At 40.7% G+C, this 14,339-nt stretch overlaps 2 protein-coding genes and 1 long non-coding RNA gene across 3 annotated transcripts in view; 2 read left to right on the top strand and 1 right to left on the bottom strand.

Moving 5' to 3' along the window:
• Positions 1-14,339, top strand: part of LOC111965006 (DNA-directed RNA polymerase III subunit RPC7-like) — a 737,315-nt gene that overhangs the window by 562,245 nt on the left and 160,731 nt on the right. The window lies entirely within an intron of this gene.
• LOC111965005 (nucleoside diphosphate-linked moiety X motif 17) lies at positions 1,042-6,844 on the top strand. Its single transcript, XM_023988941.2, has 8 exons — positions 1,042-1,552; positions 4,558-4,674; positions 4,831-5,014; positions 5,146-5,171; positions 5,336-5,428; positions 5,603-5,701; positions 5,837-5,973; positions 6,157-6,844. Exons 1-8 carry the CDS (start codon positions 1,478-1,480, stop codon positions 6,326-6,328), a joined length of 903 nt encoding a protein of 300 aa, XP_023844709.1. The 5' UTR covers positions 1,042-1,477; the 3' UTR covers positions 6,329-6,844.
• LOC111965014 (uncharacterized) lies at positions 8,679-14,015 on the bottom strand. Its single transcript, XR_002877461.2, has 4 exons — positions 13,529-14,015; positions 13,233-13,358; positions 10,143-10,209; positions 8,679-9,776 (listed from the first exon to the last, which is right to left on the bottom strand). It is a non-coding gene; the product is annotated as an uncharacterized lncRNA (long non-coding RNA).

Below are 14,339 nucleotides of genomic sequence, written 5' to 3'. Positions count from 1 at the left end.
GACTCGAAACTCAAATTTTAGGACTTGAGACTTGACTCGGACTTGCCTGTCTTGATTTGGGACTTGACTGCTAAGACTTGAGAATGACATTCAAAACAAATGACAAGAATTGTGGAATATGGATGGAAAGGGAAGACTCCTGTGTAAGATCCAGGACAATGTGAGGGCAGGGAGGTCCTCAGGTCGAGAGAGAAGGGAGGAACGTCGAATCACAAGGCTCTGGGACACACAAAGCTCAACAGTACAAAACATCTGACTGGGTGTGATCACTGTCAGGAGAAGATGGAGACAGTGGGAAACGTGTTATTTCAGTGCCAGCACAATGGGAGGGATTGTTATCAGATTTAAGGGCAAATATATAATATATGTCATTTAGCAGATGCTTTTATCTAAAGCAACTTTGTCATTTGTGCATACATTTTATGTATGGGTGGTCCAGAGAATCAAACCCACAACCATGGCATTACAAGCACCATGCTCTACCAACTGAGCTACAATGGTATAGAAGGGTCAAGCTTAAGTTAATAGCTGAGAAAATCTTCAGTATTTAATTATGTTAGTTTCCTTAAAGGAAAACTACACCCAAAACCTATCTTTCGGTATAGGTTTCATTAATCTTTTTTTTTTACATTGTCAGCATTCTTTCAAAATACAGAAATACAGAAGGTATGATGCATTTTGCATCACATGATGTTGTCTTTTCCATCATATGATTCATAATGCATCATATCAGCTGTATTTCTGTATTGTGAAAGTTATACTGTATATCTTTAAAACCTTATTGATGACATGCAACACATTTTGATATCAGCAATGGACTAAGGAAAAAAATACAAAAATATGTTTTGGGGGTGGAATTTTCAGGAGATGAGAATAGTGGGTAGGATTTAGAGTTTTTAGACTTTCCTTTTCTCTGGTCCACACTCCAGTCCAGTTTGTTGCGGTAAAGAACATTAAAGTTGGTTGCGAACCGCCATATATAAACCAACGAAGAAGAAGAGCCACATGTGATTTCGATGTAGCCAATGAATGTAGGTAGCTAGCTACGTGTACATTTGTGTTTATATTCCTTGGACATGACAGCCAGCCATAGAAGCTAAGAAGATCAGTGGGCAGGAAACAATTTTGTTGCATGAACCGTCCACCTAGTTAACAAGGCAGGAGCCCACTGGATAGATAGTTAGCTAATACAGCTTGGGAATTGATCAGAATAACGGCTAGCTATAGAGTTAACTTGATTGTCAATACTTCAGTGAACTGCAGTGGGATGTCAATTGCGCTACTCATTTGAACAAATGTGTAATGTGGTAATATTAGCTAGCTAGCTAACGTGCATTGCCATTCTTATATTGCTATCAGAAATCTGATTTGTTATCGCTCGCAGGATTATTTGACAAATTGTTTTGTAAATCAGGCTAGCCAACTGCCAGCTGCATTAAACTACTGTATCTATCAATAAGGAGAATAATTGACAACCATGGAAAAAGTCACGAAAATTCTGGTTCATCTGTCGAAGAATAATGTTGCACCGCAATGTGCCCGTTTTGTACAGGTCAGTTGTGCATGTGCTATGTTTTTGCTTTGTTGTCACTTCAACACTAGCCAAATGCCAATGTCACGTGGAATTTATCAAAACGAGGTGCTATGGTAGTGTTTGGTTTTACTGTAATACCATTTTAAAGGGGTAGGTCACCCAAATGAAAAGGTTAAATACAAAATAAAACAATAATACTGTACATATACACTACATGACCAAAAGTATGTGGACAACTTCACATCAAACATCTAATTGCAAAATCATGGGCATTACTATGGAGTTTGTGCCCCCTCTTCTCCCTCCCTCTGCAATAACAGCCTCCACTCTTCTAGGAAGGCTTTCCACTAGCTGTTGGAACATTGCTGCAGGGACTTGCTTCTATTTAGCCACAAGCATTAGTGAGGTCGGGCACTGATGTTGGGCTCGCAGTCGGCGTTCCAATTCATCCCAAAGCTGTTCGACACTTGTATGGACCTCCCTTTATACACGGGAGCATTGTCATGCGGAAACAGGAAAGGGTCTTCCCCAAACTGTTGCCACAAAGTTGGAGGCACAGAGTCATCTGGAATGTCATTGTATGCTGTAGCGTTAAGATTTCCATTCACTGGAACTAAGGGGCCTAGCCCAAACCATGAAAAACAGCCACAGACCATTATTCCTCCTCCAAACTTTATAGTTGGCACTATGCTTTGGGGCAGGTAGCGTTCTTCTGGCATCCTCCAAACCCAGATTCGTCTGTCGGACTGCCAGATGGTGAAGCGTGATTCATCACTCCAGAGAATGGATTTCCACTGCTCCCGAGTCAAATGGTGGCAAGCTTTACACCACTCCAGCCGACGCTTGGTGATTTTAGGCTTATGTGCGGCTGCTCGGCCATGGAAACCCATTTCATAAAGCTCCCGGCGAACAGTTCTGACTTTGCTTCCAGAGGCAGTTTGGAACTAGGTACTGAGTCTTGCAACTTAGGACAGACAATTTTTTACGTGCTTCGGCACTCGGCAGTCCCGTTCTATGAGCTTGTGTGGCCTACCACTTCGCGTTGTTGCTCCTAGACGTTTCCACTTCACAATAACAGCACTTACAGTGGCAAGAAAAAGTATGTGAACCCTTTGGAAATACCTGGATTTCTGCATAAATTGGTCATAAGATTTGATCTGATCTTCATCTAGGTCACAACAATAGACACTCTGCTTAAACTAATAACACACAAACAATGATATGTTTTCATGTCTTTATTGAACACACAGTGTAAACACTCACAGTGCAGGGTAGAAAAAGTATGTGAAACCTTGGATTCAATAACTGGTTGACTCTCCAATAACCTCAACCAAACATTTTTTGTAGTTGCGGATCAGACCTGCACAACGGTCATGAGGAATTTTGGACCATTCCTTTTTACCAAACTGTTTTAGTTAAGCAATATTCTTGGGATGTCTGGTGTGAACTGCTCTCTTGAGGTCATGCCACAGCATCTCAATCGGGTTGAGGTCAGGACTCTGACTGGGCCACTCCAGAAGGCGTATTTTCTTCTGTTGAAGCCATTCTGTTGATTTACTTCTGTGTTTTGGGTCGTTGTCCTGTTGCATCACCCGACTTCTGTTGAGCTTCAATTGACAGACAYATAGCCTAACATTCTCCTGCAAAATGTCTTGATAAACTTCTGAATTAATCTTTCCGTCAGTGATGGCAAGCTGTCCAGGCCCTGAGGCAGCAAAGCAGCCCCAAACCATGATGCTCCCTCCACCATACTTTTTGGTGGAGGGTTTTGATGTTGGTTGGCTGTGCCTTTTTTCCTCCACACATAGTGTTGTGTGTTCCTTCCAAACAACGCAACTGTAGTTTCATCTATCCACAGAATATTTTGCCAGTTGCACTTTTGCAAACTTCAGACTTGCAGCAGTGTTTTTTGGGGACAGCAGTGGCTTCTTCTGTGGTGCCCTCCCATGAACACCATTCTTGTTTAGTGTTTTACATATCGTAGACTTGTCAGAGATGTTAGCATGTTCCAGAGATTTCTGTAAGTCTTTAGCTGACACTAGGATTCTTCATAAACCTCATTGAGCATTCTGCGCTGTGCTTTTGCAGTCATCTTTGCAGGATTGCCACTCCTAGGGAAATTAGCAACAGTGCTGAACTTTCTCAATTTATAGAAAATTTGTCTTACTGTGGACTGATGAACATCAAGGCTTTTAGAGATACTTTTGTAACCCTTTCCAGCTTTATGCAAGTCAACAATTCTTAATCGTAGGTATTCTAACATCTCTTTTGGTCAAGGCATGGTTCACATCAGGCAATGCTTCTTGTGAATAGCAAACTCAAATGTTGTTTTTTTATAGGACAAGGCAGTTCTAACCAACATCTCCAATCTTGTCTCATTGATGACTCCAGTTAGCTTTTGTAGAAGTCATTAGCCTAGGGGTTCACATACTTTTTCCAACCTACACTGAATGTTTAAATGATCTATTCAATATAGACAAGAAATCCAGGTAATTCCAAAAGGTTCACATACTTTTTCTTGCCACTGTAGAGTTGCCCGGGGCAGCTCTAGCAGGGCAGAAATTTGACGAATTGAGTTGTTGGAAAGGTGGCGTCCTATGACGGTGACTTACTGAGCTCTTCAGTAAGGCCATTCTACTGACAATGTTTATCTATGGAGATTAAATTACTGTGTGCTCGATTTTATACACCTGTCAGCAACAGGTGCGGCTGAAATAGCCGAATCCACTAATTTGAAGGGGCGTCCACATACTTTTGTATATATAGTGTATATTTCCTTAATCTATGGGCCAAAGATTGCCATCCATAATCAGGATTTTTATATTGATAACCAAAAAACAATGACTGAATGGACCCATACCAGGCCCAGTACTTTCCCCTCCAAAATACATTGAAATCAAGTCATTTAGATAAATGGTTAGCCTTTATTCTTGTAGTTGCCGATTCTTCGAAGGTTGTTATATGAGGTGAATTATGCAACAGTTAAAAAAAACGTCTTTTTTTACCACTTCATTTTCTGTTAGAGCATAACAGGTCATTTTACAGAGACTCTTGATGATGAGGTGGAGGTGAAGTGTTCTTTGGAGAACAATCGCTTTATACTGTGTGACTGCGAGAAGGGGAGAGGAATTCCTCTAAAGGTAATGGCTCAACGGAATACATTCAATTTAATAAAATTATTGGTTTAATTGTTTTGTCAGTTGTGGCCACATCCCATATAAATAATTGTTGGTTGACTGAAAAAAGTGTAATGGAAAATGTTTGAGTTTATTTGGTTGATATTTGTTTTTTCTCAGAGGGCAACCTTTTGCCCCTTCAAGTATCTGTCTGTCGCAGAGGCAGCTGCAATCCCATTGGATGTTCAGAGCCGCGGAGTGGACGTGGGGGTTGCTATTCTTCTGCAGTCAGCCAATCAGAAGGTGTTGTTAACTCGACGGGCGTCCAGTCTCCGCATTTTCCCCAATGTGTGGGTTCCACCAGGTATGGCATCTTTCTGCGGAAGTAACCTTTTAAAATGAAATAGCATTCCATAGAACGACACTTTGGGTAACCCAATTAACTTTAGTGTTGTTTCCTGATATTGAAAGGGTGATTTGTTTTCATTTTTTCAGGTGGCCATGTGGAACTGGATGAGAGGGTAACGTTTCTAGTTGCTATAGCTATTAAACAGTGGAAGATAAAATTGATTATTCCCCATAAGTGTCTTTGCCTGTGGTTTCAACACCCTCATGGTCTCTGGGGTCAATTCCCTTCAATCAAGCTTGGTGTGTGTGTTTGCCTCATATCTCTCTTGTTTGTCAGCTCCTGGACGCAGGGCTGAGGGAGCTGAGGGAGGAGACAGGACTGAAGCTGGACCCTGGAGACGTCTCAGCTCAGCTGCTGGGGCTCTGGGAGGTGGGAAATCACTGCCACTACACATCACATTTCTAGGTCCAGGGAATAGTTTGTTAAATAATAATAATATGTAAATGCATTAGAAAAAATCTACTGGCCACAATTCCACAGACATTTGATACATTCTGATTTGTCTGACAGTCCTGTTTGCTCATGTTCTGTTTCTCTTCACAGTCAGTTTTCCCACCCATGCTGAGCAGAGGGATGCCACAGAGGCACCATGTGGTCACTTACATGCTCCTAAACACCTCCCTCACACACCAGCAGCTCCAGGTATCTGCCTCACTGTCCTGTATGTCTGTCTATCTGTCTGCCTGTCCATATTCCTTTCTGGTGTTATCATTAAAGGCACACAAAGCCAAATCAAAGAGAAGGCCTCTGACTCACTAAAGACTATCTTTGTTCTAGGCCTCTCTGCACCCCGAGCCTGCTGAGGTCAGTGGCTGTCTGTGGGTGGACGCCTCGCTGGTCAAGGCCATCGTGTCCGCCGTGGACGGAGAGGAGGGTTCTGTGACACCGTTGGAGGGCCTGGCTCCAACCATAAGGTACATCACATCCACAAAGTAATGCACTCAAAACATAAACAGAAAAAATAGATTATATAGTGTACCATTGATAAGTATTTGTGAAAAAAAGTTTTACTGGGCTAATTTCCTCTGACATTAATTATTTCATTGGTTTCCTCTTAACAATGTTGCCATTTTGTTTCTGTGGCGTTGGTTCTCCAGTGTATCGGAGGTCTCTCCGGAAGGTGTGCTCAGTGAGTCAGTTTTACCATTGTCTGTTTTGTGTAACCGGGCCCCGAATAGTGGAGAGGATGTGGAGCGGGTTAGCACTGGTACCAAATACGCCCTGGTACTCTGGCTTAAGAACCTCGAGGGACAGGGTACCCGGTGTTAACTGTCTTCACTAAACCTGGATGTCTAGCCCTGTGATGAAGTGACTTCCTGGAGGATGACATCACTTCAAGGAGTTTGCCTTAACCGGTGAAGGTCACCTAAAGTGAACTATCATCTTTCAAAAAATCTTGTATGTATTAACCAATAATGAACTTTGGGTGAACTATCCCTTTAATATCTACAGCAACACCTACAAGTCTTATATGGCTGTTTGAGGGCTTTGCATGAGCTATCAATGTTGTGCGTAAGAACAGTTTTTATTGCAAGGGTGTTGTTGTTAGTGATGAAATGTTATGAACAAAGTGGATTTATACTGCAGATGCTTTTATGATCATTATATTCCATTTGCGCCTTCAAGCCACAAGATGGCAATGCATAGCCTACACAGTGATTTCACATTTGGAAACAAGCGCAAAACAATCAGAATTCTGATTTAAGTTTACATAATTATCTTGACTTGTAAATAATAATGTGTTCTTAACTGACTCGCCTGGTTAAATAAAAATGTATAAAAATATTTAGATTTTTCTAAATGTAATTATTTTCCTCAACCAGCATATTTACAATGTTTTATTTTATTTTTTTCTATACTCAGACAGAAGTTATGGCTCAAGTTAGTTAGGTTAGGTCTTCATTGTAAAGATAAACACATAAATATGGTATTGTACTTTCAACTGAAGATATCCAATATTGTTTGCAGTGATTCAATAATTAGCATTTAAAGACTACATTTTTATATGTCATAAGTGCAAGGTGTGTGTGTCATATAACGAAACCTCTTTTCACCCACACCCAGATTAATATACTGTACATCATGGCAACCTCACCCATGGATAAGCTACTGGGAAATATGCTTACTTTGTTCTTTGGCTGCATTTAGACATACAGCCCAATTCTGATATTTTTCCTACCAATTGGTCTTTGACCAATCACATCAGATATTTTTCAGAGCTGATCTGATTGTTCCAAAGACCAATTAGTGGAAAAAATAATCAAAATTGGGCTGCCTTTGTGAAGCAGCCTTGGTGTGTCAGCTGTTTATGTAGGATTTAACAGCTACTTTTACTGCGTTGCAGTCTCATGGTTGATCATTTGAACGCAAATTGACCAATTTCAAAGCGAAGTCTTGAATGTTAAATGGTGGAGGGGTATGGGGTGGGGTGTAGTAATGAAATGTAAAGAAGTTTTATAACAGTTTTCTACAGTAACTAATTAACTAAGTGACTACAATTGGTGCGTTAAATTAGGGACACAATTCACAACATCAACCAGTCAGAATCCACAGTAAAAAAAATTGGAAGGTTTTTTGTTTTCTCCAATTCATCATAAGTCATTACATTTTAATGTCACTAGGAATAACATTCAGATGGAAAGAGTTGGGAGCATAATCTTCATCAGATCCTGAACTATGCCATTTTTCCCGAACTGTCCTGGCTTTTACCATGCAGAGGTAATCGGACCTGTTGTCAGTATTAGGAGCACCACACCCTCTGTGCCAATAGCAGTGGGCACTGGGCATTCCAGTGGGCAAGTATGTGGCAGGGCATTCAAGGTATAATCAAGTCTTGATGCCACATTTCCTTGCCAGTGTATTGTCTGTATTGGTGATGTCATGATATTACTGTATGTTATATTTTCTAGATTTGTCTTATCGTCATAGTGTGTCACTTGTCTGATTTTGTGATCTTATTTGTTTTGGTTGAAAGTTTCTCTCTGATTGATTGATCTTCCTGCTGGACAGTATTAGTAACAGCAACCACTGTGACGTTTCCCTGGAAAAATATACAATGCAACTGTAGAAAGACATATCTAATACATATATACAGTTAGGGGATATGGAGAGGAAGGGACATACACCTCATGCATTTTGGATAAGAATGCGGTTTGTACTGCACACCTTGAAAAATGTAAGTCTTCAATTCTCAATGTCACTTGGTAGCTGATTATCATGAATGTTATGTATCTGTTACCAGGACACCCATATGTCAACTTTTTATGTTAAACCTAGCCCATTGGCCAAAATAGCAGAAAGAGGTGTTGCCTTTTTAATACACGCTGACTTGCATATAATGGACAAAGTTTGAGTAAATCTAAATTTTATGGAGTCTGACTAATTTCGTAATTTAATACAGTACCGTATTCTTTATCACACCGCCACACCCAGCCTAACTGTAAAGCACGTTATCTAGATATCTATTTACTTGTTCCTTTCACACAAAGAATAAAAGAAAGAAAAGCCAGGGGATGAGGGCAGGCTTAGATACAAACAGAGGCATGTCTGTTCTGCCCTAGCTTCAGTTCTCCTGATGAACAGAATCATCCAACTCTTTTACAAACCATGAATGCATCCAAACCACTTCTGCCCATAACAATCTAACAAACTTGATTTATTATTTACAATATTTAATCCCAAAATGATTTTGATTTTTTTCATGCAAAGTTTAAAGCTCCAATGCACGGTGACTTCAAATGTTTACAGATAGTTACATCTCACAGATTTTATTAATAATGGTGGATTTATTTAATCAGATTGTCAAATATACATAACATTGGTGTTTTACTCACTGGGTTGGTTTTGTGGAATAGTTAACTTCTTGGCATGCTAGTTTCCTATCTCAAAACATGTCTTATCCAGCGGTATGGAATTAGATCTGGATCTCTCAGCCCAAGTAAAAAGGTTTGATTTACAGTCTTTGAAAACAATTAACTTCTTGTTAACTGTACCTGATAGGGTATTGTCCTTAGGGGCACCCTTACTCATTCTTCTTAAATGTTAATTGCAGGATACATATTTTGACCCCATTTACTGATCTAGGATCAGCTTTCTTTTTTTACAAAGGTTAAGCTTGCCTTCAGTAAAGACTGAAAATATAACTCAACCCATTACCACAAGGAAGCCAAAATGGCCAGCCTGGCCTCAGAGCCATTAGAAACATAATTTATGTATTTCGGAGCACGTCAAGACATATGATACCTTTCAATGGCCTGGTTACTTTAAACAGAAACTAAAGTAGGGAGGTTGGTCGGGGATGAGTAACATATACTAAATGGAGTGCCTCGGATTTACGTACAGAATAATAGAATAATAATTCCATTGACTCCATTCCGGCTATTATTATGAGCTGTCCTCCCCTCAGCAGCCTCCACTGGTAAAAACATTAGGAATAAAATAACATTAGGACATCTGCATTGCTTGCTGTTTGGGGTTTTAGGCTGGGTTTCTGTATAGCACTTTGTGACATCAGCTGATGTAAAAAGGGCTTCATAAATAAATGTGATTTGATTTGAATAAATACAGGTTGAAATTACAATCAGTAAGCCAACGCCATGATCTTCATTCAGATATTTCAGAGATAATTGGACCATTTGTACAGAATTGTCATTGCTCCCATGCATATTATTTCATAAGGCCATTTCAGATGGTCTTCTTACCCAATTGACTGGAGCTTCTGGAGGAAAGAGAAGTAGGGAAGGGACAACAAAAACAACCAATCGTAAAAACAGTAAATTACTTCAATTAAATATATACAGTATCTTCAACATTACATGAGTGATGTGTTTTCTTAGGAAGTTATTTCAATGTGTTTAATCAATATGTATGTTGACACATCTCTACACACCTATATCTACAATAATCAGTAGTCTACCTATTCAAACCTCTCATTGAACCCCATCCCTGATGTATGGAAGGAAAGAAAGCATTCAGGGGAGATTGTCTCCTGGAATTGAAAACATGAAACTACACTTCCTCTGTTGTCTACCTGATAGTACAACTGAAGTACATAAGCATACAGAAAGTGTGTCACCTACTGTACCTGTGTGTCAGTACTCGTTCACCACATACATCCCTGTTCGGTTTTTCGATGGTCCCCCCATTTCGTCCTGTATCAGAGAAAGTATCATCTCATCAAAGGTGTAAAACAGTCTAAAGATAATACTGCACACAAAATAATTTACAGGCAAAACTGAATTTTGCAGTCTGTTTTTGACCTGTTGTATAGAACTGCAATGTTAGCTTATCTTGCAGATGTCCGTCTGTTCTAAAGCCTTAGTTAACAAAGCCTGAAAGACATCCACTCGGCTTAATTGCAACAATAAATCAAACCGGTGATTCATCAATTAAAGGGGCTTTGGGAGGAGAAGGTCATGTAAAGAGAACAGAGTGGTTGTGGATTACAATGTGTCTGTCTGCTGCTCTGTTGCCATAGAGACAGGTGACAGAGGGGGCACTCTTCTCAGTATATGCTAGTCAGTCTTGGAGCAAATGTTGGCAGACTAGTACGGAACGACCATGCTCAATAAATTGATCAAGGAGAGTTGGAGGCTGTGAACAAATAGTCCTCCAATGTCTTCCACTGTCCCCTTTACAAAACAACATAACAAACATGTTCAAACCACTGCTAGCAGCAACACATAATTAAAAAATATATCTACGTAAATGTAACACAATTATACGAAGTGCATAAACACATATACGCAACAATATCCTGATACAGTAGATTGAATATAAGCAATGTGTAAGTTAACTCAAACTGTACATTTCCAAAACTAAACAAATATCTATGATGCATACATATCAACGCTAGAAAAAACCTGAGTAGATTCCCTCCTCACTTCACAACCTCTCATGTGTGTGTGTGTGTGCTTGAGGTGTGCACTGCAGTGTGATGAACATGCAAGTCTCATTAGTACAGTCAATTGTCTTTTTGTTTGGTGTTAAGGGAGAGATCTCACTCTCCCTGACGTTGGTAGATCCCATGGCATTTGTATTTAGCATCCCTTTCAAAGCTCAATCGAGCATATATATTTTTTATGTCCACAATAAACACTACCTTTGTTCAGTCAAATCATGGTGTTGCCAGTCATTCAAAGTGATATTGATGAGTAACATGCCCCATACAGGAAGGTCCTTGGATGATAACTCTGGTATCATCCCTCATACGTACCCAAGGCAAGATTAAAGCTATAAAGTCACAGCTCACAGATGATTGTGTTTAATTGGTTGTCTGGTCTACCAAGAACATCTGCTTACAGTGGGGCAAAAAAGTATTTAGTCAGCCACCAATTGTGCAAGTTCTCTCACTTAAAAATATGAGAGAGGCCTGTAATTCTCATCATAGGTACACTTCAACTATGACAGACAAAATGAGAAAGAAAAATCCAGAAAATCACATTGTAGGATTTGTAATGAATTTATTTGCAAATTATGGTGGAAAATAAGTATTTGGTCAATAACAAAAGTTTATCTCAATACTTTGTTATATACCCTTTGTTGGCAATGGACAGAGGTCAAACGTTTTCTGTAAGTCTTCACAAGGTTTTCACACACTGTTGCTGGTATTTTGGCCATTCCTCCATGCAGATCTCCTCTAGAGCAGTGATGTTTTGGGGCTGTTGCTGGGCAACACGGGCTTTCAACTCCCTCCAAAGATTTTCTATGGGTTGAGAATCTGGAGACTGGCTAGGCCACTCCAGGACCTTGAAATGCTTCTTACGAAGCCACTCCTTTGTTGCCCGGGCGGTGTGTTTGGGATCATTGTCATGCTGAAAGACCCAGCCACGTTTCATCTTCAATGCCCTTGCTGATGGAAGGAGGTTTCATCAAAATCTCACGATACATGGCCCCATTCATTCTGTCCTTTACACGGATCAGTCGTCCTGGTCCCTTTGCAGAAAAACAGCTCCAAAGCATGATGTTTCCACCCCATGCTTCACGGTAGGTATGGTGTTCTTTGGATGCAACTCAGCATTCTTTGTCCTCCAAAGTTATATTTTGGTTTCATCTGACCATATGAAATTCTCCCAATCTTTTCTGGATCATCCAAATGCTCTCTAGCAAACTTCAGATGGGCCTGGACATGTACTGGCTTAAGCAGGGGGACACGTCTGGCACTGCAGGATTTGAGTCCCTGGCGGCGTATTGGTTACTGATTGTAGGCTTTGTTACTTTGGTCCCAGCTCTCTGCAGGTCATTCACTAGGTCCCCCCATGTGGTTCTGGGATTTTTGCTCACCGTTCTTGTGATCATTTTGACCCCACGGGGTGAGATCTTGCGTGGAGCCCCGATCGAGGGAGATAATCAGTGGTCTTGTATGTCTTCCATTTCCTAATAATTGCTCCCACAGTTGATTTCTTCAAACCAAGCTGCTTACCTATTACAGATTACTCTTCCCAGCCTGGTGCAGGTCTACAATTTTGTTTCTGGTGTCCTTTGACAGCTCTTTGGTCTTGGCCATAGTGGAGTTTGGAGTGTGACTGTTTGAGGTTGTGGACAGGTGTCTTTTATACTGGTAACAAGTTCAAACAGGTGCCATTAATACAGGTAACGAGTGGAGGACAGAGGAGCCTCTTAAAGAAGAAGTTACAGGTCTGTGAGAGACAGAAATCTTGCTTGTTTGTAGGTGACCAAATACTTATTTTCCACCATAATTTGCAAATAAATTCATTAAAAATCCTACAATGTGATTTTCTGGATTTTCTTTTCTCATTTTGTCTGTCATAGTTGAAGTGTACCTATGATGAAAATTACAGGCCTCTCTCATCTTTTTAAGTGGGAGAACTTGCACAATTGGTGGCTGACTAAATACTTTTTTGCCCCACTGTATGTGGGGGTTTGATTTCGAAGATAAGCAACTTGGTGCATCAATGAAAATAGGTGGCTTGGGGGGAGGAACATGGCTTGGAACCCTCTCTGGAAGCTACAGGGGTAGTTCGGCTGAGAGGGTAGAGGGGAAGGCTAGTGTTTCCCACGCCTCAGGTTTCCCTGGTCAAAACCAGAAGGGCACAAAGAGACATCTATCTAACACTGAGGCAGAGCGGCCAGTCTTAGTAACCATAGCCAACCTGCTGAATGCAGACTCTGAGTCTGTGTCTATCTGGCCTCTCTGCCAAGACATAGGACTTACATTAGGCTTGCCGTTGGGCACTTCGAAGCGGCTGTGTGTGGAGTACATTAGGATGTCTGCCCCGTGGTTGATCTGGTTATATGGGCTGAAACTTCCATATCTCTGCCTACAGCACAACCACACTAGCTGAAGGTCAAGAAAAGACAAGAATCATAGTACTTTTAAAATGGCATCCTTAGCATGACATACTGTAACTGTTATAGCAGGGTTGTGGCTGTTTCTGAGAAATTGGAGGTCTACAATGCATTTAAGGATAAACAGTGTGCATCTGTGTGTCTGTTTGTTTTTGTACTCACCAGCAGTATTAGGAGAATAAGGAAGATTAACAAGGTCAGGGCAGCCAGTATCAATAGAGTGATCCCCCATTCTGGGACTCCCTCTCCGCCCACAGCAACTACAGCTGCAGCATTCTCTGTGGTCTTATGTGTCGCCTCCGTATTCTCTGTGTTCTTATGACTGGTCGTTTGGCCCGTGGCAGCCTGATGCCTGCTTGTTGCTCTCTCAGTAGGGGCAACTGGGGGGTTAGATTGGCCCGAGGTAGTTGTTAATGGAGAGGTTTTACGGAAGACTGTCGTGCTACTGGTCTGGGGAGGATTTTTAGGGGTAATAGGGTTAGCTGTGTTGCTAATTGTATTGTTATGGTCTCCAGGAATATGGGTGCTTACGTTGCTAATTGTTATGTTATGGTCCCCAGGACTAGGGCTGGTTATGTTGCTAATTGTAATGTTGTGGTCTTCAGGAGCAGGGGTGGTAATGTTGCTAATTGTAGTGTTATGTTCTTCAGGAATATGAGTGGTAATACTGCTAATTGTATTGTTATGGTCTTCAGAAATTTGAGTGGTGAGCTGGTAACGCTAGTTAATTGTAGTGTTTTTGTCTTCAGGAATATGAGTGGTAATGTTGCTAATTGTAGTGTTATGTTCTTCAGGAATATGAGTGGTAATACTGCTAATTGTATTGTTATGGTCTTCAGGAAATTTGAGTGGTAATGCTGTTAATTGTAGTTTTTTTTGTCTTCAGGATATGAGTGGTAATGTTGCTAATTGTGAGAGTTATGTTCTTCAGGAATATGAGTGGTAATGTTGCTAATTGAGTGTTTTGGTCTTC

The sequence above is a fragment of the Salvelinus sp. IW2-2015 genome, linkage group LG6.1 (assembly GCF_002910315.2).
Source record: "Salvelinus sp. IW2-2015 linkage group LG6.1, ASM291031v2, whole genome shotgun sequence".
NCBI classification, from domain to species: Eukaryota; Metazoa; Chordata; class Actinopteri; order Salmoniformes; family Salmonidae; genus Salvelinus; species Salvelinus sp. IW2-2015.
The sequence above is the reverse complement of the archived record's forward strand: the minus strand, read 5'-3'. Positions and strand labels throughout refer to the sequence as shown.

What these genes read in the sequence shown, in the direction of transcription:
- LOC111965005 (XM_023988941.2), top strand. Translation starts at nt 1,478, where the DNA reads ATGGAAAAAGTCACGAAAATTCTGGTTCATCTGTCGAAGAATAATGTT. An exon ending in CAATGTGTGGGTTCCACCAG is followed by an intron (nt 5,015 to 5,145) that starts GTATGGCATCTT and finishes TCATTTTTTCAG; the next exon opens with GTGGCCATGTGGAACTGGAT. An exon ending in GGCCTGGCTCCAACCATAAG is followed by an intron (nt 5,974 to 6,156) that starts GTACATCACATC and finishes TTGGTTCTCCAG; the next exon opens with TGTATCGGAGGTCTCTCCGG.